Source organism: Phoca vitulina, unplaced genomic scaffold, assembly GCF_004348235.1.
Source record: "Phoca vitulina isolate PV1807 unplaced genomic scaffold, GSC_HSeal_1.0 scaffold4, whole genome shotgun sequence".
NCBI lineage: Eukaryota > Metazoa > Chordata > Mammalia > Carnivora > Phocidae > Phoca > Phoca vitulina.
The window spans coordinates 862,707-889,399 of NW_022589707.1; the positions used below are offsets into that span (position 1 = coordinate 862,707).

The 26,693-nt window shown below is 39.4% G+C and overlaps 1 protein-coding gene across 6 annotated transcripts in view; it reads right to left on the reverse strand.

Moving 5' to 3' along the window:
- The window catches only part of CUL1 (cullin 1), a 100,345-nt gene that overhangs the window by 31,669 nt on the left and 41,983 nt on the right, over positions 1-26,693 (reverse strand). For all 6 annotated transcript variants that reach the window (XM_032401383.1, XM_032401384.1, XM_032401386.1 and 3 more), the window contains exons 3-7: positions 9,473-9,647; positions 7,205-7,372; positions 2,839-2,889; positions 2,540-2,630; positions 1,423-1,586 (exon numbers count right to left, since the gene is read on the reverse strand). In XM_032401383.1, coding sequence (XP_032257274.1) covers positions 1,423-1,586; positions 2,540-2,630; positions 2,839-2,889; positions 7,205-7,372; positions 9,473-9,647 — 649 coding nt within the window. The remainder of the gene's footprint in view (positions 1-1,422; positions 1,587-2,539; positions 2,631-2,838; positions 2,890-7,204; positions 7,373-9,472; positions 9,648-26,693) is intronic.

Consider the following 26,693-nt stretch of genomic DNA (forward strand, 5'->3'; position numbering starts at 1 on the left):
CAGGACGCAGGAAGGCAGGGTCACACCGGGTTGGAAACATCCAGACCACGGTAAGTCTTTGCTCCTCAAGCTGCCTTTGGTTCCAGGCCTGACTGAAAAACCCTATCTGCCTGTTTTGGGAGTGCTCACGTAGCTCTGGTCTCAAGCAGAGGATGGGAACTGAGACCCCACAGATGTGTGCCCTGACAAAAGACCCCACCCTTAAGAACATCACCATACGCAGCAGAGTTCAAGCAGAGATGTGGGCATGAAAACTGCGCTGCCAAGCTAACACATGAAATAGGCAATTATGCTCGAGGTCAGCACACACAAAAGCTCATTTAACCCACAGACATACACAAAGAACTGCTACTATTTCCAAGTTTGAGACTTCTGAAGACTTCCATTTTTGTTAGGCTTTGAGATCTCAGAAATTTGTTAGTCAAGGACTTTCAAGTTCAAACTTCTAAGGCCCACTTATAAGCACGATCTCCTATGGGAAAATGCAGCCAGAACATCACGCACAAACGGGGTGGGACGCATGTGCTCAGAGGCCCCCGCTGCTCCTACGGGGCTGACTTGCTAACTGCCCGTCTCGGCACGTGGATACGTGGCTCCATACTCACTCCCTTCGCTCTCCCCGTGAAGAAAGAATAAAGGCAAGGCAGAGATCAGACACAGTTAGCTCGGCCTCCCTGGAAATCCTGTCCATCTTGGCCAGGGGTCAGCCTACAGGCCACATCCTGCCTGTGGGTAAAATTTCCCTGGAACACAGCGACACCCGTTTGTTTGGACGTTGCCATGGCTGCTGCAACAGAGACCACAGGGAGCGAGCGCGAAGTCAAACACAGTCGCTCCCTGACCTTTCCCAGAATGGGTTTGCTGGTTCCTACCCTCAGTCACTCCTCACAGTGACAATCCAGGATACCTGTCTTCCCAAGAAAGAGAACCAAAAAAACTACTTCCCTGTAACATCGCTTAGCACAGAACTGATGATCCATCCCAGATTCTGTTGTTTCAGAAGCACCTCCTCTACTAGCAACTTGAAAGCTGTGCCGGAGACTGTCAGAGAGTATTTCAGACGCGGAAAAGCAAACAGCTAAAGTCTGCCAACCTAGGAATCGTTTCTCACTGACACAGGACTGCGGCTCCCATCAGATGTACACAGACACGCTGCGAGACGGCTCAGACCAGGGAAGTCGCACGGCTAGGACGGTTCCGTCCTCAGAGCAGCAGAGAGAACACTGAGCCGTGATTCTCAGATGAATTTATAAAAGCTGCCTGGGGCACCGGGAGAAGCGTCTGCACCTGCCTGACGCTACAGGACAATACGGCCTGAGAAATGACCTGTGCAAAAGCTGCCTACGTGAAAAAGAAGAATTCACTGGAGCAGCAGTAACTGTTTTAACTTCAGTCTACTCCAGGTGCCATAGTTAAGCTTACCTTTTTCATATACTCAGTAACTGGGTTCTGCTGCAAGAATTCAGTGCTCTCCCTGGTATAGAATCTCTCCGTGTCAGCCAAAAACTGAGATTCAAAGGACTCTTTATACACTGTCAGCGTAGGGCCCTTGGCAAATGCATCGTCTTCATTCAGCCCCAACTCCACTAGAAATAAATAGGAACTATATTTCAATTACCCCAGTTTTTGTTATATCTTATACAATATACCTAGGTGTGTAGTATTCAGTTTACGTTTAAGAGGTAAATGGACAATGATAAGGCCTAAGGTAAATCTGTTATTCACTGGTATTCAAGTACACTGTTTCAATGAAAGAAAAGACACAGAATCCAAGACATGAAAGCAAGTAATTCTGACCCATGGCCAAGCATGCTTCAGAGTTATCATGCCGTTCATTTAAAAAACGCTTATATTTCTAAAAGCTTAAAAATAATAAACATGACATTTATTTTTAATTGAAGTATAACTGACAAACAGCCTCCTGGTTTCAGGGGTCCATCACAGCGATCTGGTATTTGTGTACATTACAAGACAGTCCCCACAGTTAAGTCGAGTCCCCATCTGTCCCTTAAAGAGTTGTTATGATATTATTGCCTCCATTCCCAACGCTACACCTTATCCCCCCATGACTTATTTTATAACTAGAAGTTTATAGCTCCTAATCCCCTTCACCAATTTCACCTGCTCCCTAAAAATGACTAAATTTAAACTTTCAGAGAAATACGATGTCACCTAAGTTTTTAAAACACTGCATTAGCTTATCGGTTTCTCAATCTTAATTTTTCAAGCTGACAGAGACTTCTGGTTATCATCCATTAATGACACTCTATCTTATTATATATACAGTAACTCAATATGAGACCAGAAGACAATTCAAATGTCTAATTCCTCAAAATTCCCTTCAGGTACAAAGATCAAACAATTCTTATGATGGGTAAAATCGAACAGAACCACATTAACTTCAAGAGAATTCCAAGCGCCCTTGTAAATGCAAACAATATTCTTAAATCTAAAATATCTGTAAATGAATCCGTCAGAACACTGTTACAACTGTCATTTGATATAAAAACTCTGAATAAATTAAAGGGAAACTGTTTACCGTAAGACTGTACAACTCCACTTATCAGTCTTGTATTGATGGTTTCACCGTTTCTTTCCTTTTCAATTAGTTTTAAAACAGCATTCGTTACCTTTAGGAAGGATAAGGGAAAAAAAGACAGGTAGGTCATAGACTACAGTATGCGTATTACTACACATCTCTCAGACTGAGCTCATTAGACAATGCAAGATGAGAGATACTCGAAGGACATTCTTAAAGGAAGGGGAGACAAGGCCCAAGGAACAAATCTGTGAGGGGTTTTGAAAGGAAAACATGGACACACTCACACAAGTTGGTACCTGTTTATTCAGTGGCCTGAACAGACAATCTCTCCAAGTCACCAATGCAAGCTGGATGAAAAGAAAAAGGAGAAGCATAAGATGTCTATACTTTTACTACGTTTTTCTAAGACTGAAGTCATAGGAATCAGCCTGAATCTCATTGATCAATGTTTCTAGATTATAACTGGGTAACAATCTATCATCATGATGAAATGAGAGACACTCTGAGTTAACAACTTCAGGAAGTATCAGAGTACAGATGTTTGTTAGCTCACATTTTAATAATTAAGATAAAAAGAAAATCTGGATTTTTAGGAGAAAATACACATCAGCTTACAGGACAACAGGGGATTCAACTTCTAACACTATTCCCTGGCCCAAATTTAATTTCTGACCTAACACACTTAATGAAGATAATTCCATTTATCATAGTTTCCTGATACTCAGTAAAATAAGTAACAGACAATAAAAAATTAGCAAGTTCTGTATCTTAATTGTGGTGATTTATGTTGCATGGATGCATACAACTGTAACTGCACCAAAATGGACACTTTACATAGATGCAGTTTATTATACATGAATTACTCAGATTTCCCATTTTTACTTGTATTCATGTGTCTGTTTGTGTGTGGGGGGGGTTCTCTGATACATTTTAAAAAGTTTTTAAAACTTCCCACAGAGGTAATACCAGAAAATCACTCTAAAAATGTCCCCCACAAGAGAAATGTTATAATTCGTTCATGATTTTTAAGCTGTTTGTTAAGAGAGCTACTTCTCAGAGTAAAATTCAAATTTATAACAATTCAGTACTCAATACAAACAGCTGAGGAACTCACTTAAACATAAATGCTTTCAGTCTTATTTTCCCCAAATTTAACCACAGATAGAGCTGGGTTTATGTAAGATCTGTATTTCAGAAAAGATTATAATGTAATTTAATTTATATAATGAACTGAATGATATTTCTACCACAGGAAAAAAGACAGCATGAAAGCAATATTTAAGAGAAAATTATTTTTTAATTTATTACTTAAATTTTTAATTCCAGGATAGTTAACAGAGTTATATTGGTTTCAGGTGTCCAACAATTCTACATATCACTCACTGCTTGTCACGGTGAGTGTATGTCTTAACCCCCATCCCTTATTTTCCCTGTGCTCCCACCCACCTCCCCTCTAGTAACCATCAGCTTGTCCTCTATAGCTAAAAGTCTGTTTTTTTTTCCCCCCCAGGCAAAGAACTTTAGTAACCTTGTTTCAAACTTTATTCCCAGGCTTCTTCAGCTTAATTAGCTGCAAAGAATGAATTGTGTATAAGCAAAAACTGAAAAGAGCTGCAGTGTCCAAGGGGCTTGGGCACTCACTAAAAATATTAGAGATCTAGATTTTATCAGATCCGTGAACAAAATTTTAAAAAGCAGGCATAATATAAAACAGCAGCTCCCAGTAACTTCTTCAAGTTTTATCTTCTTCAGAAGTTGACTCAATTCAATTTGCTTCATTCCTGGAAGCTTCATCAAAATTCTCCACAAGATCTGGAACTTCACCAGCGTCATCCTCTCTGGTAGCAAGTGGTGCTTTTCCGTCCATGGATTGTGTGGCCAGAGCTTCAACCAGTCTTCTTCAACTAGTCAGACTGTCTGCACCAAGTTGGTTTAAGATCCTGGGTAGCATTTCTGTCAGCCGCTTTGTGCCAGCATGGCCTGGAATGGTGAAAGTGTTCCCTGCCAGCGATGCCTGAACTTTGGGGTGGCTAGAGGGGATTCACTGTTCCTTGGTTTGTGAACATATTCACTTCCTCAATACCAGAGATATTGTTTACCCCTAACTTCTTCAAGGAGAACTGAAATTTTTTATCATCTGCTGTAGCCATTCTATGAACCACCTTCTTTCGGCGAGCAGTTCCTTTCCCACCAATGCGCACTTGTGCTTGCAGTTTGGTGAGTTTCTCCTGGTTCATGATAGTTTCTTTCATCTTGTTGGAGTGGAAATGGGACTGCGCAGGGGAAGAGGGTTGGTGCTCAGGGGGTCTCGGTGGGACCAGCTGAGATTAGGTGTACACACGGGGACACAAGGTGGCAGCTCAAAAGTCTGGTGTTTAGTTTGTCTCTTTTTCTTGGTTTGTTTCTGAAGTTCCGCATATGAGTGAGATCATATGGTGTTTTCTTTCTCTGACTTATTTTGCTTAGCATAATACTTCAGATCCATCTGCGTTGTTGCCAATGGCACGATTTCATTCTAAGAGAAAACTATTTTTAATAAAGTATGAACAATACATACTCAGGTAATATTAGCATAAAAATAAGATTTCAGAATTAGAAACTATGATATCCAAAAAGATGCTGGAAAGGAAGAGCCTCATTTTTCCGGAGCAATGCAACCCTGGGGCAATTGTTTGGAAAATACATTTTCCCTGTGCAAATTCTCTGTTGCTGTTCGTTCTCAACTCTTCAGACTTCTTTAATGCAGGAGTGAGGCAGGAGGGAAAATGCGATGCCATGGCCATGAGCTTCTAGTAAAGACATTCTACACCTTCAAAAATAACTTTTTTCCAAACATTTTTCTAAATTAAAACAGCCTTAGACAGCTCTAATTTGACTCTGGATAATTTGTTACTTTGAAGAAGAAAGGAAGAAGAGCTGGCAAGATAAGAAAGAAGGGCCAATGGTACAGCACAGAGAGTTCAGAGGAAGAGAGTCAGGGAAAAAAATCTTGCTCAATCACTTTAATGTATCAATAATGAAATTAATTTATGTTCTCTAGTGGACATGAAAGGAAAACAACAACTTTCTATAATTAAAAAAGGAAGAAAGAATTATCAGGAAAAAAGTAAAACTTATTATTTCTTGACAAATCATCCCCACCTTCTGGAACTTCGGGAAAATACAATGAGAGATCACTGTGCCCAACTATCCCACTGTGTCAACTGATGCTTGAACTTTAAACGAATTCATCAGGTTCACTGGAAGAGCACACAGAGCAAATTCTATTTCTAGATAGGGATATTAATCAGCCTCTGCTAAAATGTATGCTGCATATTATATTTCCAAATGGTAACTACGGGATTTAAGGATGTAGAAAGTATGAATTTTCAAAGTAAATAAAAAAATAAAAGCAGTCAAATCTTGAGGTATACTTGTACTTCTTTCTTTAACTGTTCTTGAATACAGCACACAAAAAGTTATAATGATTTTTAGGAGTCTGTGATGTTATTGTGGGGTACACGCGGTGTTTCAGGTGAAGGTGGCAACCAAGAGGAAATCAACCCAAATCACACGGATTCCCACACTGACAACTTTCAGTCTTAAGAAAGCATTTGTAAGTGGAAAAGAAAAGGGCAAGTACAAAAGCCTCAAACCAAAACCCTAAATCTAGAAAGTTTTGCGAAAACTATACAACCAAGTACCTTTATGAAGTAACAGTTTGGCACAGAAACTGAACTATATAAGTGATAAGAGTCTGTCACTCATCTATGATATATTATGTTTTTCTTTTATTAAATTTGCAAATAGTAAAGCAGTAAAGTACTGCTATTACACCAACATTCTTGGATATGGAGAGAATCTCATTATGCAGAACTTGACATTTTCCCCACCACCGGTTCCAGAAGAGTACAGTGTGTGCACCTGACAGCCCGTTCCGTGCTCAGGTCCTCCCCTTCACTGCGTTACGACATCGGCACTCCCACGTGACTGCACATCAGACCCAGCTCGAGGGCTTGCTACCACACACTGCTGGGTCCCAGCCATCTGCATTTCTAACACGTTCCCAGGGGTCCAAGATGTGGTGGGTTTGGGGACCACACTTTGGAAACCTATGGGCCTAGAACAAGCTTCTTCCCTGACTGAAGAAACATATTAATGAAGATGATTTAATCACTCAAACTTTACCTTTTCAAAATCTATTCTCATGGGATCTAAAAGAACCTCTCAATTTTCTGTCAGATTATTTTGTAAAGTGAGAGGGTAGGAGGACATCTCACGGCACAGTCCTCTCCTTGAACAGTTTCCCAAACCACAAGACCCTGAGGGCTGATCCGTGGGGCCAGGGGCTGCATTTGCCAGACACGGCCAGCGTGTGGGACGTCCAACGCTAAAACTGGGACAGTTCCAGGCTCAACTGGATGGCTGTGAAATAACTGCAGAAGAAACTTGCTATCAGTCAGTGCAGAAGTATGGAGGCTGTATTTTAGAACTCCAGTTTATTCATCCTTCCCCTTTCCTGCCACAAGATATTTAAGGGTCCTTTATTGATAATTAAAGCAAAAGAAATTAGCCTACTCTTCTGAAAATAGCTTCATATTTGCCTAGATTCCTCTACTGACAGGGTGAGGTATCACTAAGAAAATACACATGTGAAAAGTGTTTAAAAAATATATATCTTACAGAATAGATCTCATAGATTCCTTTTCGTCCCTCGTCACACTCACGGCGAACCCAATGTCTGTTGAGGTAGGCACAAATTCCATTCAGCACTTTGCTGGAAAATCGATAATCCTCCCATTGTTGAGTGTAGAACTTCAGTACACTCTCATCCATCAAATCTTCTCCGTCCTACAAACGAGTTAACTCAAGCTTTAAGGACTAATCACATGATAAAGATAAAAATTAACTGAAACAAATCTACTGCATTAAAATACATTGATGTGTTTGGTTTTAGATGAGCTTTTTATTTTGTACACAAAAACATACTCATTAATACCAATTCTCATCGGACTATAGCTTGTGAGAATCAGACTAAAGAGAATTCTAATAAAAATTTTTTCAAACTGCAACTTTTTCATTGGTATTAAATATGCACATACAATCATACAAAGAACCTGGAACTTTTATTTATTTATTTTTAAAGAACCTGAACTTTTAGAATGAGAGTAATTCGTTTTTATTAATAAGAAAGGAATTTAGCTCAAAATCATCCCTATTTTTGATATTTTCTATTAAAAATTAAAATGTCCTATGACCACAGGGCCAATGCTATTCGATTTTTTAACGCATCTTTTTCATTCATTAAGTGTATCTAAAAATGATAAATGTATAGTTTTTGTGGTAATCAGTTACATTTCTGTACAAATAAAGTATAATGGTGCAATATTCCTTCTTCTTTAACAAGACCTCAAGGGGAAAATGTGCATTCATCAAAATTATTTTTACCAAGATTTCCACAACTTAAACCACAAATTTTTATGTGAAGGACCAACTTGACATTTTTTTCTCAGGTGTTAATGACATCCACAAAGCAAAGCCTACCCTTTAAAAACTGCAGGTTCCACTGCAGTGTCCCTGATAGATCCTGCGGCAGAAAAGCACCAGACGTGAGGCAGAAGGGAGGCAGCCCCACCAGGAACTAAGGCAAGCCACCCCCTCGCTCACCTCCGAGTCTTCAGAGTAAGAAGCGAAGTCCCACACATACGCGGTACGCAAGTGATCCAGCAAGCTGCGTGGAAACCTGACCACATCCTGATACAACCACATTTTTGTTTATTTAAATTTAAATAAGGAATGAACTATAAAATGTAAAGCTAAGCCACTCTGGATTATAGTACATGACCTTTTTTTTTTTTAAAAAAATGCAAAGATATCACTGATACAGCACGGCTACCAATACTTTCATACAGCACCAAATGCTACTGTTCCTCGCTTTAATGCTGAAGAATAATTAATTCCAGTGTTCACTTTACAAAGTGTTATGAATAAACATAAGGACACAGTGGGTTCTGCAAAACATTAGAAACACTGTTTAGGGAACGCGAAAATTTTAGTCACAATTTGTGGTCAATCAACTATGGTCTGTTAGAATGATATTAAGTTTCCAATTACCTTGTAAAATACATTAAGAAAACAATCTTGAAGCATGCTGGAATTTTTGCCTATTATCTGTGTAAATAAAAAGTCTTTACAGGATGTACACAGAGACAGACTTCCCCGGGTAGAAGGTGCAGATGTCTTCACCCACCCACCATGTGATATGGGTAGCACGGGATGAAGGAGCCACTTGCCCATCCTGTGGCTGGACGGAAGGCATCACACTGCCTTTGTTACCGAGGAGGGAGAAGGCAGAAGATGAAGGGGAAAAACTCCATCACTGCCCGAGCCACGGCTCGGAGCAGGAGGAACCCATATTTGAAGGCCAGGGATGTTCGTAGAGAAACCCATCCTAGCCAAGGGCACGATTTCATTGTCGTTCTGAAATATACTACATGACCGTGTGTAAAAGGCAAGGTCACACTGGAAAAATGCGAATGCCAAAGGTTAGATAACCTTATAATCATTTATACATTTGTATACAGAACAACATACTGGGTTCAATACACAACATCGGTATTCATAATTATACGCTTGAAATTAAAAGATTCATCAATTTCTAACAACCAAATATAAAATGGTTAGTAATTTAAGGGAAGTACTACTATGGTATAGCTATCAAAAACTTCTCATTAACAAATTAAAAAAGAGAAAAGGGCTTATGAAAGTTTCATCTTCACAACAGGTAAAAGACTAAGCAATAGCAAAGTATCTTCACGCACACATCAATGCCGGAAAAAATGAACACATAACAGTGAGAGATTTAGCATTCAATCAAGTTAGAATCATCATTTCACTACTACTTTTTTACATTCTATTATAAATGGTCAGCACATGTGTTAAACATCTTACCTTAAGAAGATTTGTCAAGTAATTCTTCAAAAATTCTTTAAGCCGTTTGTATAATTCCAAGCCAACAAACTGAGCTCCCCCAGGCGTCTGTCCCTTTTTCGATTTGGAAGGAGGGACGCCAGCCCCTCGGGCTTGGTTTGACTGGTGAACACTCGTGCAGTAGTTATAAACATGACTTGGAGAAAAGTTAAGGAAATCAACATGCATCATCAATGTCAACAGTGATTAATACTGACATATTTTTTAAAAAATATATTCATACCAATATTTTCCCACTCTATCAACAAAAATCTGTTAAAACTAGAGTGGAAAAAAGATTCCATTCAACACAATAAAGCTGAAGTCAACCAGCCCCAGGACTTACAAGCTTGTCTGCAGGCCCAAGGAGCAGCCTGCTGAGAACGATGGAACGTTCTGAGGAAGGTCGCCTAAGGAACACAGGACCTTCTAAGATCATGTCATGTGACTGACCTTGTGGGATATTGTCCTGAGAGTGTATCAGAAGGCATGAGAACTGGCAACTGGTACAAAGGTTCCCCCTTCAAGAAAAACAAAAAGCTATAACCATAGTCTATTATGATGCCTAGCTGTATTTCTAAAAGCATACATTATAAATATCAAAATAACTAAAACTTTATTTTAAAATTATTTATAAATGAATTTAAAGCTATGCTTTGCAGATGAAGGGCAAAAAGCAGAAGAAATGGCAGTGCAAGCGAGCTCTTATTACCACAGAAAGTCACAGGTGTATAAAACCAACCAATCACAGACAGCAGGGCTTGTGCACGGCTAAGAGGGCTAGAGGTGGGCTGGAGATGCGGGACTCACAGAAGACACAGACAGAAAGACAGCAGCTGTGCGGGCTGCCGCGCATGGGAGACAGGGCAGCTAAGGCAGAGAACCACTCAGACTATTTCAGTTTGCAGGCAGTATTTCTGGGCTAAAGCTAACTGAAAGACAACAACACTGATTCAGAAAGAAAAATCCCTAAGACAAAATATTCTGGCCTATTTGTTTCAAGTCGGTGGGTAAAGACAGAGGAGATTTCAAAAAATATTCCATACTCCAAAATACATCACAAATGGATTAAGAATTAAAATATACAAACCGAAACCATAAAACAAATACACACAGACATTTTCCTGATCTAAGGTTGGGGAAGGGTTTTCTTAGCAAAGTCATCAAAGCACTTAATCTGAAATTTTGAAAATATTTCAGGAAAAGGTATCTTCAATGAGTTACTATCTTTAAGCAATTAAAGTAATTAAAAACAATGTGAAAAAGTTAACCTCCACAGGAACATGGGCAGAGTGTACCAAGAGAAAATCCCAAAGCTGAAAAAAATACCTACTAATGGCCAAGTCTGAAAAAAAAAAACAAAAAAACTTTAACCTCAGCAGTAATCAAAGAACTATGCCTTAAAACAATGAATCATTTTATTAAATGTTTCAAATGTACAAGAATGGCAGATTTTAACACACGGTGAACTCTCATAAACTCATGATCCAGTTTGGACAAATCTCATATTCCCATGCTTGTCTCATTCCACCTACATCCCACCTCAAATTTTTAGGAAATTAAATAGGACAGATTTTGCAACAGACCTGCTTAGTGTTCCTCCCTAATGCCACTCCTCCTTCCACTTTCCCTGGGGGCAAACAGCCCCATGATTTGGTGCACAGCATTCCTGGGAATGTCTTCATAGCTTGCTGTGAAACTGTGCACAAAATCACTATTCCGTCTATACTCAAACGCTGGATACAGTACAGAGCTACAAGAAATTACCCATCTTCCTGTCCACGGACCCCACCAATGATCACTTACTTGGTGGGTTCCAACTTGGGGCATTTACAAACAAAGCTGCAGAGAACAGTACTAGCAAGTTCCCTCACATACATGTTTGAGTTTCTCACAGTACAGAACTGGCAGGTGACAGGAGAGGGCCGCCATGCACTTGATGACACCTTGTCGGATGTGCACGAGTCACCGGCAGCCACCAGTGGTGCACGCATTTCACTGCCTACATCCGAATCATGGCTCGTCATGGTTTTCATCAGCATTTGTATGATTACAAGGAGACTAAGCAGCTTAGGAATTTATCATTTTCATTTTCTCTCCCGTATATTCTCTGTCCTATCCCTCATAATCTTTTCAAAAACAGAGTTTGCTCAGACATTGATGATGAGAGTATAACATGATACAGTCACTTTGGAAAAATTTGGCAGTTTCTTACACAAATGGTGGAAGACGCATGGAGCAGAATACTACTCAGCAGTTTAAAAAATGAACTGCTGGGGTGCCTGGGTGGCTCAGTCGTTAAGCGTCTGCCTTCGGCTCAGGTCAGGATCCCAGGGTCCGGGTATCGAGCCCCACATCGGGCTCCCTGCTCAGCGGGAAGCCTGCTTCTCCCTCTCCCACTCCCCCTCCTTGTGTTCCCTCTCTCGCTGTGTCTCTCTCTGTCAAATAAATAAATAAAATCTTAAAAAAAAAAAAAAATGAACTGCTGATACATCTATCACAAATCAGTCTTAAAAACATGTCGAAGGGAAAAAGCCAGATATGTATGGTTCCATTCATAGGAGGTTCTCAAACAGGCAAAACTCATCTATTGATAGAAATGAGGAGTGATTTCTAAAAATGAGGAGTGATTTCTTCTTCCTTGGAGGGTGAAGACTGACCATCAGGGGCTCCAGGGAACTCTCTGTATCTTCAGTAGGATACCGTTTACCTGGGCGTATATACCTGTCAAAAAATTCAAAGTATCCCCTTAAGATCTCTGCATTTTGCAGTAGGTGAATTTTGCCTGAAAAACATCTTTAAAAATGTAAGCACGTAATAAGTATTACAGACTGACAAATACTGAGCTTTCTCTTTGACTTGGCAGTTTACTGTGAAAATCCCTACTGTTATCAATTATATTGTCCAGTTATTATCTTCTTGTAGTCGGTAGCCTAACTTTTTTTTATGGAAAGCACCATATAAAGAGAAATTCTTAATCTGTCATCATCAAATTTTCACAGATTTTCTCCTATGGCTTACACTTTCTTAGGAAATCCTCTTCTCTGCTAAGGCACCAGTACTAGTGCATTTTCTTCTACATCTGATTTTGCACTGAGATTTCTTATCTCCCTAAAGTAAAATCGTATAAGAAGAAATATAATTTTATATTTCTCTGCATGGATATGCAATGATTCACAAACCACGTATGACATGATCTATCCTTTCTCCACTCTAGGTATTGCTGCTTCTAGAAAACTGTCCGTTTCAGCGAAGTTTTCAACTACACTGTCCATTTGTCCAGTCTTCTCTTCTAAAAAACCTGTTCTGTGATGTAAATATTTTTATGATTAATCGTTCAGAGAACCAGTTTAGGGTTTATTTTTATTACTCTATTTTTTTTGTTCCTTTTTAATGTACTTCTTTATTCTCTAGAAATCCTTGGTCTGTTAGCTTTGTAATTTTTGTTCCTTTTAATATAAGCATTTAAAACTACAGATTTTCTTCTTCACATCAACTGGTCTGATATGTATGGGTTTTCCTTACTGTTCAGTTGTATTTTCTCTTTTCCATTATTAGTTCGCTTAAGAGTTATTTAGGATTTTTTAGATTTCCAAAGTGACTTTTTTTTTTTTTACCTTTTAAAAACCGCATAATTTCAGGCGCCTGGGTGGCTCAGTTGGTTAAGCGACTGCCTTCGGCTCAGGTCATGATCCTGGAGTCCCGGGATCGAGTCCCGCATCGGGCTCCCTGCTCAGTAGGGAGTCTGCTTCTCCCTCTGACCCTCCTCCCTCTCATGCTCTCTCTCTCAAATAAATAAAATCTTTAAAAAAAAAAAAAAAAAAACCGCATAATTTCATTTTAGAATTAATCAGAGAATGTTATTTCTTTGACAGTTTCTTTCTTTTTATTTATTTAATTTATTTGAGAGAGAGAATGAGATAGAGAGAGCATGAGAGGGGGGAGGGTCAGAGGGAGAAGCAGACTCCCTGCTGAGCAGGGAGCCCGATGCGGGACTCGATCCCGGGACTCCAGGATCATGACCTGAGCCAAAAGCAGTCGCCCAACCAACTGAGCCACCCAGGTGCCCACTTTGACAGTTTCTTTAAAATGGGATAAGAGCTATAGCTGAATGTGTTTTCTTTACATGTGCTTGAAAAGAATGTCCATTCTCTAACTGTTGGATACAGGGAACCATTAGAGCAAGCTGGTCAATTCTGTTTTTCAAATCTTAGTGATTTGTTTATTATTGAGAATTTTTTTATGGAAATCTCCCTAATTATAGATTTGCCAGTTTCTCTTATATGTCTCTAAAATATCTGTCATATATTTTGAGGCCGTTAACAAGTGTATAAACTTTGAATAATATCACTGATTACTTGTTCTTTTTATCACTAGGAGGTAACTGTGTTTACTCTTCAAAATAGTGCCTTAGAAAGTCCACTGGATCAGATGTCAGTATGGTTACTCCTATCTGGTTAGAATTTACCTCAAATATATTTGTTCCATTTCTTTATTTGCAACTTTTACATCTCTGTGCCTTGGTGTGTCTATTGCAAACCACAGCAAAATGCACTCTTGGAAAAAAAATGTTGGGAGTCTGACGGTCTCTGATGGATAAGTTTGGTTTTATCATAAAACCAAAATATAAATGTACTGTTACATACTGTTCTATACATTGCTATTTGGATTAATTTTTACCGTCTTGTTTTTTTTTGTTTGTACTTTGTTTTCTTCTTTTCTTTCTATTGGATTGATGGATTCCTTATTCTGCTGTAGTTTTTACATCATTCTGGAGTTAATGCACTTTATTTGGTTATCTTGAAATTTGACATGCATACTTTGCCTTTCACCAGTTCTGGAAAATTCTCGGGTTGCCATCTCTTCAAATATTTCTGTTCCCATATTTTCTAATACATGTATGTCAAACATTTTCATGTCACCTTCCATACCTCAATTCATGTCTTCAGTTCTGTTCCATCACTTTCTCTTTGCCCAAACTTTCTAGTTTTTCTTGATTTTCCATCTAGTTAAGTGATTCTGAAAGAGCCTGTGTCAAATTTGCTGTTTACTTTTAAACATTTTATTTTACATCTATAGAATTTTCTGGTTTTTTTCCTCCCTCCCCTAGTTTCTAGTTTCTTTTTAAAGTCTGTCTTATTTCTCCTGTCTTGTACCTTTGTATTTTTGATTCTTTTTGTAACCGGTTTTCACATACTTAGAGGCACCCTCTAAAGATCCTTTTGTTCGACGTTCTTGGGGCTCCCATTCTGCCTTTCACTCTATGTGACTTGTTCTCGTGGAATCTCTCCTCTGCTAACTTTAATTTCCCAGCTTGGGGAAATCCCCTCCAAAAGCTGGTAATACAAACTCAAACCCAAGGTAACAAATTCTCAAGACAGACGTTCTCCACTCCCCTCACATCCAGAACTTGGCTCAAACTACTTTCTAGTTGCCTCCATGGCAGAGTGAGTCCATTACTTTTCCAGTTCACCTTGTCACTGAAGATTCCCATGGAAACAGCAGCTTCACCCCTCCTTGCCCAAATACAAGGTTTTTCTATTTTTCCTTTCTTTCTTTTCTTCTTTTTTTTTAAGATTCCATCCATTCACCTGACAGAGAGAGAGAGAGCGCACAAGCAGGGGGAGCGGTAGGCAGAGGGAGAGGGAGAAGCAGGCTTCCGGCTGAGCAGGGAGCCCGCCGTGGGGCTCGATCCCAGGACCCTGGGATCATGACCCGAGCTGAAGGCAGATGCTTAACTGACTGAGCCACCTAGGCGCCCCTCCAAGAAATTTCTTAGGATACCTTGTTCAGACTTTTTTTTTAATATATATATTTTTAAGATTTTATTTATTTATTTGACAGAGAGAGAGGGAACACAAGCAGGGGGAGTGGGAGAGGGAGAAGCAGGCTTTCTGCTGAGCAGTGAGCCCGATGCGGGGCTTGATCCCGGGACCCTGGGATCAGGACCTGAGCCGAAGGCAGATGCTTAACAACTGAGCCACCCAGGCGCCCCCAGACTGACTTCTATTTCACGGCAATATATGCATCTCCAGCTATTAAATTAACAAAGGTCTTAAAAAAAAAATTAAGCCCAATGACAGCTGAAGTGCAGGAAAATGGGAGCTTCAGAGCATACACAATTACGATTTTTCTGGAATAAAATTTGGAAATATTCGAAAGCCTTCAAGTGCATTCCTTTTGATACAGCAGTTATACTCTTAAGCATTTATCATGGGGAAATTATCACAGAAGTATAAAAATACTCAGTTAGTAAACTATCACAGCATTGTTCACAATCGCAAAAACCTTGTAACAATCTACTTGGCAAACATAGGGAATTAGTTAAATACACTGTTGGATTCACCTGAGGATACAGTACTCAGCTTTTAACAATATCATAAAATATAGAGTGGTTATAAAAACTGCAATGTATTTACCAAATTTCATCTAAGACACCAATCATAATATATCATTACTTTAAGTACCACTAAGAAAATGCTGTCCATTAAAATATGACATTCTTAGATGGAATTTTTATATTTACTTACTTAAAGATTAGCTGTTTAGACTTAAACAGATTTATCCTAACACTCTTTGTAAGTAAAGTTAAATGAACTGTTTGAGACATTCCTAAAAGATTTCACACACTTTTACTCTGCTGAGTCTTTAATGACCCTTGTTAAGGAGGTGTTTTCCACCTACCACCATCCTCTGGCTCACTAAGTGTGTCAGCACTGCCCAAGAGATGTCCACAGAGGAACCAAGGATTTCCTTCTCATCTGGCTCCCACCCATTTTATAAGTTTTGGTCCTAAGCTTGCATGATATTGAAAGTTTTTTTCAGGGGCACCTGGGTGGCTCAGTTGGTTGACTGTCTGTCTTTGGCTTAGGTCATGATCCTGGGGTCCTAGGATCGAGCCTCATGTTGGGCTCCCTGCTCAGTGGGCAGTCTGCTTTTCCCTCTCTCCCCTCTCTCTCAAATAAATAAATAAAATAAAATTCTTAAAAGGTTTTTTTCAGGGCAGATTCTTCAGAAGGTCCATAATGGTTTGCTGACAGAACAGGGTGCAGCCAAGTCCGCAGGTGCAGGTAATGACCACTGTGTCATGACTGACATCTGACTGACTATGGTACCATGCCACCCACACGAGGATGCACTTGGAACCTACCCCCCCAAACCTAGAATCAATGAACTGTGGTACATTCACAGACCGGTATTAAAATATATTAAAAAGACACCAATAAATGAAAGGGCAACTTAGAATAATTGCATCTTAGTCTGGTCCCTTTGGGCATGGAGATAAAAGATGACGTATCTGGGGGCGCCTTGGTGGCTCAGTCGGTTAAGCGACTGCCTTCGGCTCAGGTCATGATCCTGGAGTCCCGGGATCGAGCCCCGCATCGGGCTCCCTGCTCAGCGGGGAGACTGCTTCTCCCTCTGACCCTCCCCCTCTCATGCTCTCTATCTCATTCTCCTCTCAAATTAATAAATAAAATCTTTAAAAAAAAAAAAAAAAAAGATGATGTATCTGTTTGGACTTTATTTTTTTTTAAGTTTTTATTTAAATAATCTCTCCACCCAATGTGGGGCCTGATCTCACAACCCTGCGATCAAGTCACATGCTCTTCCAACTGAGCCAGCCAGGCATCTCTCTGGACTTTAATAGCTGTTCCTTCTGAAGAGCAGGCCTGGGGTTTAAAAAAACCTTTTAGGCACAGAATTCTTTCTTATTCACCAAGTACTCTTTCCAGAGGAAAGGCCAGTGCACTGAGAACACACTCTCTCCCCACCATTCTTTCCTCCCCGCCCCACCTCCTCAAAGAGGACCTGGACACAAGGCAAGGAACCCCAGGCTTCACGGGACAAACCAAAAGGCACAACTGTAGTGGAAAGGAAACCTCTTAGAAGCTGTTTTAAAGTTTCTACCCCGAGTTTAACTCCACATATGTTCCCAAATTAGGATGACCCTCCCCACTGCTCCGTCAGGCGTGGAAAGCAGTCAGCAGAGGCTACGGATGGTAGTGGTTAGGCTCCTGCTTGCTAAAACTTGAGTTTTCTTCTAACAACTTATATCTAAGTTAGGGAAGGAATGCAGAAAAAGTTATAATAAAAAGCAAGAGTGCTGTGGTTCACCCTCCCCCACCCGCAGTAGCAACCACTCTTAACTGTTTTTTGATTTAGAGGGTGACTTGTCCGGGCGGATATGTACGTATCTTCAAATCATATGCCTGGAATGTTCTTTGACCAATCAACCTTTGCATAAGTTACTGAAATTCTGCTGACAGAAAACATAGCTCAATGCAACCCCTACCTCTGATCTGCCTGCAACCCGATACTCACATCCCTGTGGGGCCTACATTAGTCGACATGGAAACTTTACGTTGTACTTTAACCTGGTTCTGCGGCTGGGACCAGTATATCTAACTGCATCTCGGGCAGAGAGCAACTACAAACTGGAAGAAATATAAAACCAATTGTCTGAAGACACCAGAGAACAACCCAAAGAAGTTTATACTGAAGGGTACTCTAGTCATGGAAGAAGGCGATGGCCTAATCCAAGTTTGTTGATATAAACAAAACAAAACAAGAAAATAAGACCCACTCTCAAGAGGAGAGATCATCAAAAGACCAACCTGGAGATAACCCAAATGTTGGAATTAGGAGACAATGTAGAGCACCCACAACAGCTATAATCAAGAAGAGAAGGGGAAACATGTATATAATAAATGAACATCAACTGCAGTAAAAAATAGGAACTACAAGAAAAATTCTAGAACTGAATGTTATATTACCTAGAATAAATTATTGTATGGGCTTGAGAGCGGAATGGCGGTAAGACTCATGCAGAGACACCAACAAAAATGATCAATTCTGAAGAGAGAAAGAAAATGAAAATAAACTGCTGAAAACCAAAAGGGAGAAAAAAATCTTGAAGGCCGACAGGGAAAAGCTACTTGTAACATACCAAAAAAGAATTCAAATTACCACTAAATTTTCATCAAAAACGAGAAAGGCCAGAAGACAGAGTAGTTAACATCATCTTTCCATGTTGAAAGAAAGAAAAAAGAAATGCCTATCAATCCAAATTCTTTTTCCAGTAAAAGCATTCTCCAAAAATGAAGGCGAAATAAAGGTGTTTTCCAATAAAGTAAAACTAAGAGACTTCACATAGTACACACTTGCATTTCAGGGGGAAGAGAATACGACATGGAACCTTAGATCTTCAGAAAGGAATGAAAAGCATTAGAAACAGGAAATATCTGGTAAGTATAAAAGATTTTTTTTCTTAATTCTTTAAAATACAAAGGATGGTTTAAAACAAAAACTTGTAATATTGTCTTGTGGGTTTTAAAGCATATGTAGATATAATAATAAAGATGTAACTCTACAGTTAAAAGGTTTCTACATTCTCTGACCTCCTACAATATTAACTCAAAATATAGTTCACCCTTGAACAATGAGAGGGTTGAGGGTGTTGACCCTCCATGTAGTCAAAAATCCACATATAACTTCTGACTCCCCTCAAACGTAACTACTAACAGTCTAGTGTTGACGGGAAGCCTTACTGAAAACATAAACGGTCAATTAGCACACATTTTGCATGTTACATGTATTATATGCTGTATTCTTAAAATAAGTAAGCTAGAGAAAAGAAAATCATAAAGAGAAACTACACTGAAATACCGTATTTATTGAAAAAATCTGAGTGTAAGTTGACCCACATAGTGCAAACCCATGTTATTGAAGAGTCTACTGTGGTTAAAAAAGAAAAAAAAGTATGTTGTAATCCCTAAAGCAGTAACACATACACACAACCTGAGAGGAATAGCTAACAAGCCAACAGACACATTAAAATGTAATTCTAAGCAATTTCAAATAACCCGAAGGGAGGAAAGTAGGAACAAACAAATTTTTTTAAAGAGCAGAAAAAAATAAAATGGTAGACCTAAAAATCAACCTATTAATACTTAAAATAGACTAAAACCTACAATCAAAAGACAGGGATGATTGGAAGGGACAAATAGCAGGACCACTCTATATGCTGTTACCAGAGAAACAATTTAAGACACAGAGAAGTTGAAGTAAACAGACCGGAAAATATTATCATGCAAACTCTAGGCATAAAAAGGCTAAAGAGACTGAAGTAGTACCAGACAAAAGAGACTTCAAGGAAATAGTAGCAGAGATAAGAGGGACATTTCATAATAATAAAAGGGTCAATTTATTAGAAAGATAATCATAAATGTATATTCTCCTCATAGAGCTTCAAAATACACAAAACAAAATCTGGCATAACACTTCCACCACAGCCGATTTCAAGCTACTAACATGACACGAGTGCGCACGGACTCGGGGAGAGAAGCGCACAACCCTCCCCCACAAGCTGACACAATCGTGCTCCAGCACACCACGGTCTACACCCAATGAATCCATATCCTTTTCAACAGTCCATGATAATGCTCATCAAACAGGCTATTTTCTGGGCCATTAAAATGGCCCTTGATACATTTTAAAGGACTGATATCATACAGAGTTTGTTCTCTGACCAAAATGGAATTAAATTCGACATCAGTAACAATGAGCTGCCCTGGAAATCCCCAACTATTTCCCACTAAACATTTCTCTATAATTTAAGAGTCAAAAAAGAAATAACAAGGAAAATTATAAAATGTTTTGAACTAAATAATAATGAAAATAAAATATACCAAAATTTGTGGAACAAAGGTAAAAATTCTTTTGAGAAATTTGTACCTTCAAATACTTACACTAGAAAAGGTAGGAGGACACTATGGTAACACTCCCTAAATTGATAGACATATCCAATGCAATCCCCATCAGCATCCCAGTTGGTTTCTCTGTAGGAAGTGACAAGCTGATTCTAAAATTCGTATGCAATTCCAAGGAAACCCAAAACAATCTTGAAAAAACATAGTTGGAGTACTCATACTTCAAGATTTCAAAACCTTCTACAAACCGTAGTCATCAAGACAGAGAGGTACTGGAAACGATAGACATTTTGATCAGTGGAACAGAATAGAGAATCCAGAAATAAATCCACGTGTGTGTGGACAATGATTTTCGACAAAGGTGCCAACACCTGTCAATGGGGGAAAACGGCCTTTCAAAGACTTGTGCTCGGACAACTAAGACAGGCACACACAAATGAATGAATTTTCAACCTTGCACCTCACACCATAGAAACTCAAAATGGATCAAAGACCTAAATGTGTACGCTAAAACTATAAACCACGTAGAAGAAAGCATAAGACTAAATTATGAGCTTGGATTTAACAAGGGATTCTTAGACATAACAACAAAAGGATAAGCAACCAAAGGAAAAAAAAAAAAAATCAATGAATTGGACTTCATCAACATTTAAAACTTTTGCATCAAAGTCCAATCAAGAAAAAGAAAAGTCAATCCACAGAATGGGAGAAAATATTTGTAAATCATATATCTGATAAATATTTGTTTAGTATAAAAAAAAACCCCTTACAATTCAATAAAAAGACAACCCAATTAAAAAAATGGGCAAAGAATCTTAACTGACATTTTTTTAAGCAAGGTATAAAAACCGCCAATTGACACATCATTAGTCATCAGGGAAACATAAGTCAAAACCACAATGATAACACTTCATACCCATTAGGATGGCTAGAATCAAAAAGACAATACCAAATGTTGGTCAGGATGTGGATAAACTGGAACCCTCACACGCAGCTGGTGGGAAAGTAAAACGGTATGGCCACTTTGGGAAACAGTTATGCACAATGCTTAAACACAGAGCTCCCATGTGACCCAGAAATTCCACTTCTGGGTATCTACCCAAGAGTATGAAAACATTATGTCCATACAGTTCACAGATATTTATAGCAGCACTATTCGCAATAGCAAAGAGGCAGAAACAACCCAAATGTCCATTAACTAATGGGTGAACAAAATGTGTATCCATCTGGCACAGTATCGTACGGTCATAAACATGAATGAAATATTGATATATGTTATAACATGGGGGAAACTTGAAAACATTATGGTAAATGGAAGATGGTAGTCACAGGAGACCACGGGGATTAGTCTGCTCAGGCTGCTATAACCAAATACGACAGACTGGGGGGCTTAAACAACAGAAATTTAATTTCTCACAGTTCTGGAGGCTGGAAGTCCAAGATCAAGGTGCCATCAGGGTTGGTTCCTGGTGAGGTCGCTCTTCCTGGCCTGCAGATGGCTGCCCCTCCCTGTCTCCTCACATGCCTTTCCTCTGTTCCTGCTTGGAGATAGCACTCTCTGGGGTCTCTTCCTCTTGAGGACACCAACTTTATAGGCTTAGGGCCCACCTTAGGATCTCATTTAGCCTTAACTATTCCCCCAAAGGCCCAAACTTTGAGGTTAGGGCTTAAACATATAAATTTGGGGGATACACAATTCTGCCCATAAAACCACATATTATAGGATTACATTTACCCAAAATGTTCAGAATAGACAAATCTATTAAGACAGATTTACAGGGGCACCTGGTGGCTCAGTCGTTAAGTGCCTGCCTTCGGCTCGGGTCATGGTCCCGGGGTCCTGGGATCGAGCCCCGCATCGGGCTCCCTGCCCTGCCAGGAGCCTGCTTCTCCCTCTCCCACTCCCCCTGCTTGTGTTCCCTCTCTGTCTCTCTCTGTCAAATAAATAAATTAAAAAAAAAAAAAAATCTAAAAAAAAAAAAGACAGATTTACAGACAGATTACTAAGGGTGGAGAGAGTAAGGGATGGTAACTAAAGGGTATAGGGTTTGTGAGGTAATGAAAATGGTTCTAAAGTTTTCTGTAGTGACAGTTGAGCACATCTGAATATATTAAAAACCACTGAAAAACCACTTAAATGGATGAATTGTTAGGCACGTGAATCATTATCTCAATAAAATCATTATTAAAAAATTCAATGCAATCCTAATTTTTTTTTTTTAAAGATTTTATTTATTTATTTGACAGAGAGAGAGAGAGAGCAGGAACACAAGCAGGGGGAGTGGGAGAGGGAGAAGCAGGCTTCCCGCTGAGCAGAGAGCCCGATGTGGGATTCGATCCCAGGACCCTGGGATCATGACCTGAGCCGGAGGCAGACGCTTAACGACTGAGCCACCCAGGTGCCCCAATGCAATCCTAATCTTAATCCTGGCAGTTTTTAGAGTAGAAGTCAACAAACTAAATAAAAAATTTATAGAGAAATGCAAAGGACCTCCAATAATTGGTGGAGCGGAGACAAAGTTGGAAGACACACTAGGTGACTTCCCAAGAATTTTCATCATGTGATCAAGAAACAAAAAATGAAAATAGCAGTCAATATCCCACATGAACAGAGATGCAAAAATATTTCACAAAACACAAACCAAGTAGTAAGATAGCATTCCTTTAAGATGGATATATATGGCTCCATAGCTCAGGGGTTAGAGCACTGGTCTTGTAAGATGGATATATAGATCAACGAAACAAAAATCTAGAAATAGAACCATACTTACACTCTCACTTAATTTTAACAAAGGCCCCAAAGCAATCTATTGGGGATGTCTTTTCTATAAATGAGGCTGATTTAAAAATGGATGTCCATATGGTGGAAAAATTAACCTCAAGCCTATCTCACACCATATACAAAAGTTAATCCAGGGCGGATTCTAGGTCTAAATGTAAAAGCCCAAACCATGAAACTTTATGAGGAAAACACATTATCTTTGTGACCTAGGGAAAGGTTTCTTAGAGGTCCCAGAAAGCAGTAACTGTCAAAAAAAAAAAAAAATTAAATTTGGTTTCCTCAAAATAAAAAACACCTGTTCATCCAAAGACACCATTAAGAAAAGGAACAGCAAGCCTTGGACTGGGAGAAACATTAGCAAAACTTATGTGACAAAATACTGGTGCCCTAAATACAGAAAGAACCCCTACAACTCTATGATACCATACAAAGGAAGAAGATGCTAGATTATTTGGCTCTTCCATAACTGTGCCTCTGTGAAGGACAGCTGAGGGCTTTTGGTATGTCCCATATGCTGCTCTTGGTAATTTAAAGTGTTTCTTCACTCATGGTACCCATGGTTTTAATCCTGGCAACATTCACGATGGGTCCCTGGTCTTTCAGCTCCAATACAGACTGGCTGCTCTCTAGACCAACTGGACAATACTAATTCCGGAACTTTATCCTGCTCCCTTAAATTCCATCCACAGGTTAGTGGTTATCTCTTAATTCTCTGTACACAGAGATTTCCTAAATTTGTTCCTGGTATTGATCTTCTCATTATCTTGGGCATTAGAATTTTCGCATCTTCAGTTCTGAGAAATGATTTTATATTCTCTTTATAGAAAGATATCACAAATTAAAAAAAATATATATCACCTCTTCTGTTTTTCTCCAGAATTTCTAACAGTCAGACATTAGGCCTCTTGGGTAGTTCTCAGTCTCCAAAGCTTCGTGCCCTTTTATTTCACTTTCTGCTATTCTTCTAGCTCTATTACTTTTCTTTTTAAAATCTGAGTTATCATTTGAACCATGAGGTCTTTCTTTATGGCATCCTGTCCCTAATTTACTACTGTAATAAGAAGCTTCTTCTATCTGACAATGCTAACTTCTAAACGTTTTTCTTCTGTTCCCTGTATCATCAGCTTCTCTTGTTCCCTTTTGTTCTGTTTGTTGATCCTGTTATTTCACACGACTACTACTCCTTAGTACTCATCACGGTAAGGTACTGAAATACCCACTGGAAATGCCACTGGCCTGTGTGAGACTGCTGGGCCCCAGCGGGTGAGCCGGCCACTTCACTGCTGCCTCCTCTCAGGCTGATAAATGGATTGGCTTTTCAGGGCCATTCATTGTTCCAGAGAACTGTTTGGTCTCCAGCTTCGCCACCAGGATTTTGATAGGTAACTGGGGACTCATCACTCCAGATGCTTTCTATTGTAGCCAGTGTTGATAGTTCCTACTTACGCCGACCTCTAAGCCTCCTGTCTTCTGACACGGTCCCATTCGATGTATTCTAAATACAAGCAACAAGTTGTATGCCAGGGACATTCGCTCTTGGCTGCCAACTGTTCTGTACTTGGGAGTAGAGGCAGATGATGGGCTTTTAATTTTACAGATTTGGGATCTCTTCCTCATCTCCCCAGCACTGGCCCGTCTCACACTACCTCCTGCCACACCGGAGGCTTCCGATCCTGAGCCTCTCCAGCCCTGCGGGAACAGTGGCTTTCCCGCCACGTCTGCCTCTGAGCACCTCTAAACCAAGGTTCCCACGGCCTGGTAATCAGTACGCTGCCTCCTCGGCCTTTCAACTTCCAAAACTTTTTTTTCCTTTTTCAAGTTTTTATTTAAATTCCAGTTAGTTAACATACAGTGTAATAGTTTCAAGTGTAGAATTTAGTGATTCACTTATATTACAACACCCAGGGCTCATCAGAGTTAAGTACACTTTTTTTTTTTTCTCAAAAGAAATTTGTTGAATTCTCACCTACGGTGTTTATTCTCTTCCATCCTTCGTCTTTGTTGATCTTAAAGTTCTTTTACTATCATTTTAGTGATGTAACAAATGGGAAAGTCAAAACGTAATTTTCATCTGTAACCAGAAGCCCAGAAATTGGCTCGTTTTGTTTCCTATTTCTATTGCCACTGCCTAGTTCAGAACTTAGGCACTATCCCACATGGATTATTGCTATTAAGACCAAGCTGGTCTCTTGCTGTCTTTGACTTCTTGTTTTAGTCCCATATGGTTTCCAAATTAAGCCTCCTAAAATTTGTTGATATCAAGTCATTAATTCTCAAGTCATATATCTAAACTCTATAGAACCTACACTTCCAAAATCAAAACAGTAAAACATGTACAAACTCCCTTACCTGGTTTTCAAGGTTCACTAAAATGTGGCATCACCCATTTATCCAAGCCAGTTAAACTCACCAATTCATCTAGTTACTTTTATATTACAATTCAAGCTGGCCAATGCCGTGTCCAAGTGCTATTTCCTGCTTTCTCATCCATCTTTCTCCCTCCAACCAAACTCGGCAAGACTTTTATCCCTTCTTTTCTCCATATCTATAGTCATCCTTTGAAGTCCACTTAAATTGTACTGGTTCATGAACTCTCCAACTTTGCCAGGGTCAAAATCTTTCTCCCTCCTATCTCCTATGCAATATTACCTGTCTGCACTACTCATTATAGATTTTGTAATTAACGAAATGAGACCATCAAAATATCCCATCATAAATATTCCATCACACACACCCCATGTGCACCATCATCTTCCATTTCATTAGGCATTTGAAATAACATATAAGAATACCTGAAACATAACAGAAAAATAAAATAAAAAAAATAAGCCAGAATACATATCTACAGAACAGGAAAATAAAACAGGGTACAAAATCATAACATCTGAGCCAGAATCCTACAATTTACCTAAACAAAGTGACCTACATATGAATTACAGAAAAAAATATACTACACATTTGGAGGACTATCTGCCAAAAGTAATTTTGATTTCAGAGTATTATCTTCAGCATTTCTAACAGCATTCAGGTAACTCAACCAACTGTTCGGCTGATTCCTAATTCTGACTAAAGTACAAATATTATCAGAGTAACAGAGGAAAAGGAAAATAAATTTTTCCGTTGTCTCTAACGAAGATGCTTGTCTCCAGATGACACAGGAACAGCTATAAGTGGTTAGCTGTAAGCTCAAATGCGGTGCACTCAGACCATCTCTGTCCCCTCACGGGGATGGCTTAGAGCAAGTTCTCTGTAAGGATCAATTACCAGCGAACCATTTGCACAAAATAACACAGATACATGTTTACTTACAATTGAGGATTTGTTTGTGTTAAAGGTGATTTTTAAGTTAATATAAACACCCGTTTTCTGTGTGTGTGTGGGTGCCCGTGCCCAGGTAACAGAGAGATGTGCCCAAGAAAGCAGCTACAGGGACCCCTGGTATGCCCAGACTCAAATGGAAGATGGAGGGAAAGGAGGTGGACTTTTCACCATGCGTTTTGGACTTCTAAATTTTACAAAAGGATTATTGATCTGAAAAACAAAAATTCCATTTTAAAAACCTCCCAAATAGATCTACTCTTGGGTTCACATAGTTTTTCCTACAGGTAGTTGTAATCCACAAAGAGTGGTTGTGTCCAATTGTGGAAGACTTCAGCCTAAAGCCCGGCTATTCTTCATGGAAACTGCTGGCCTAGGGAACCCCTACTTGCTG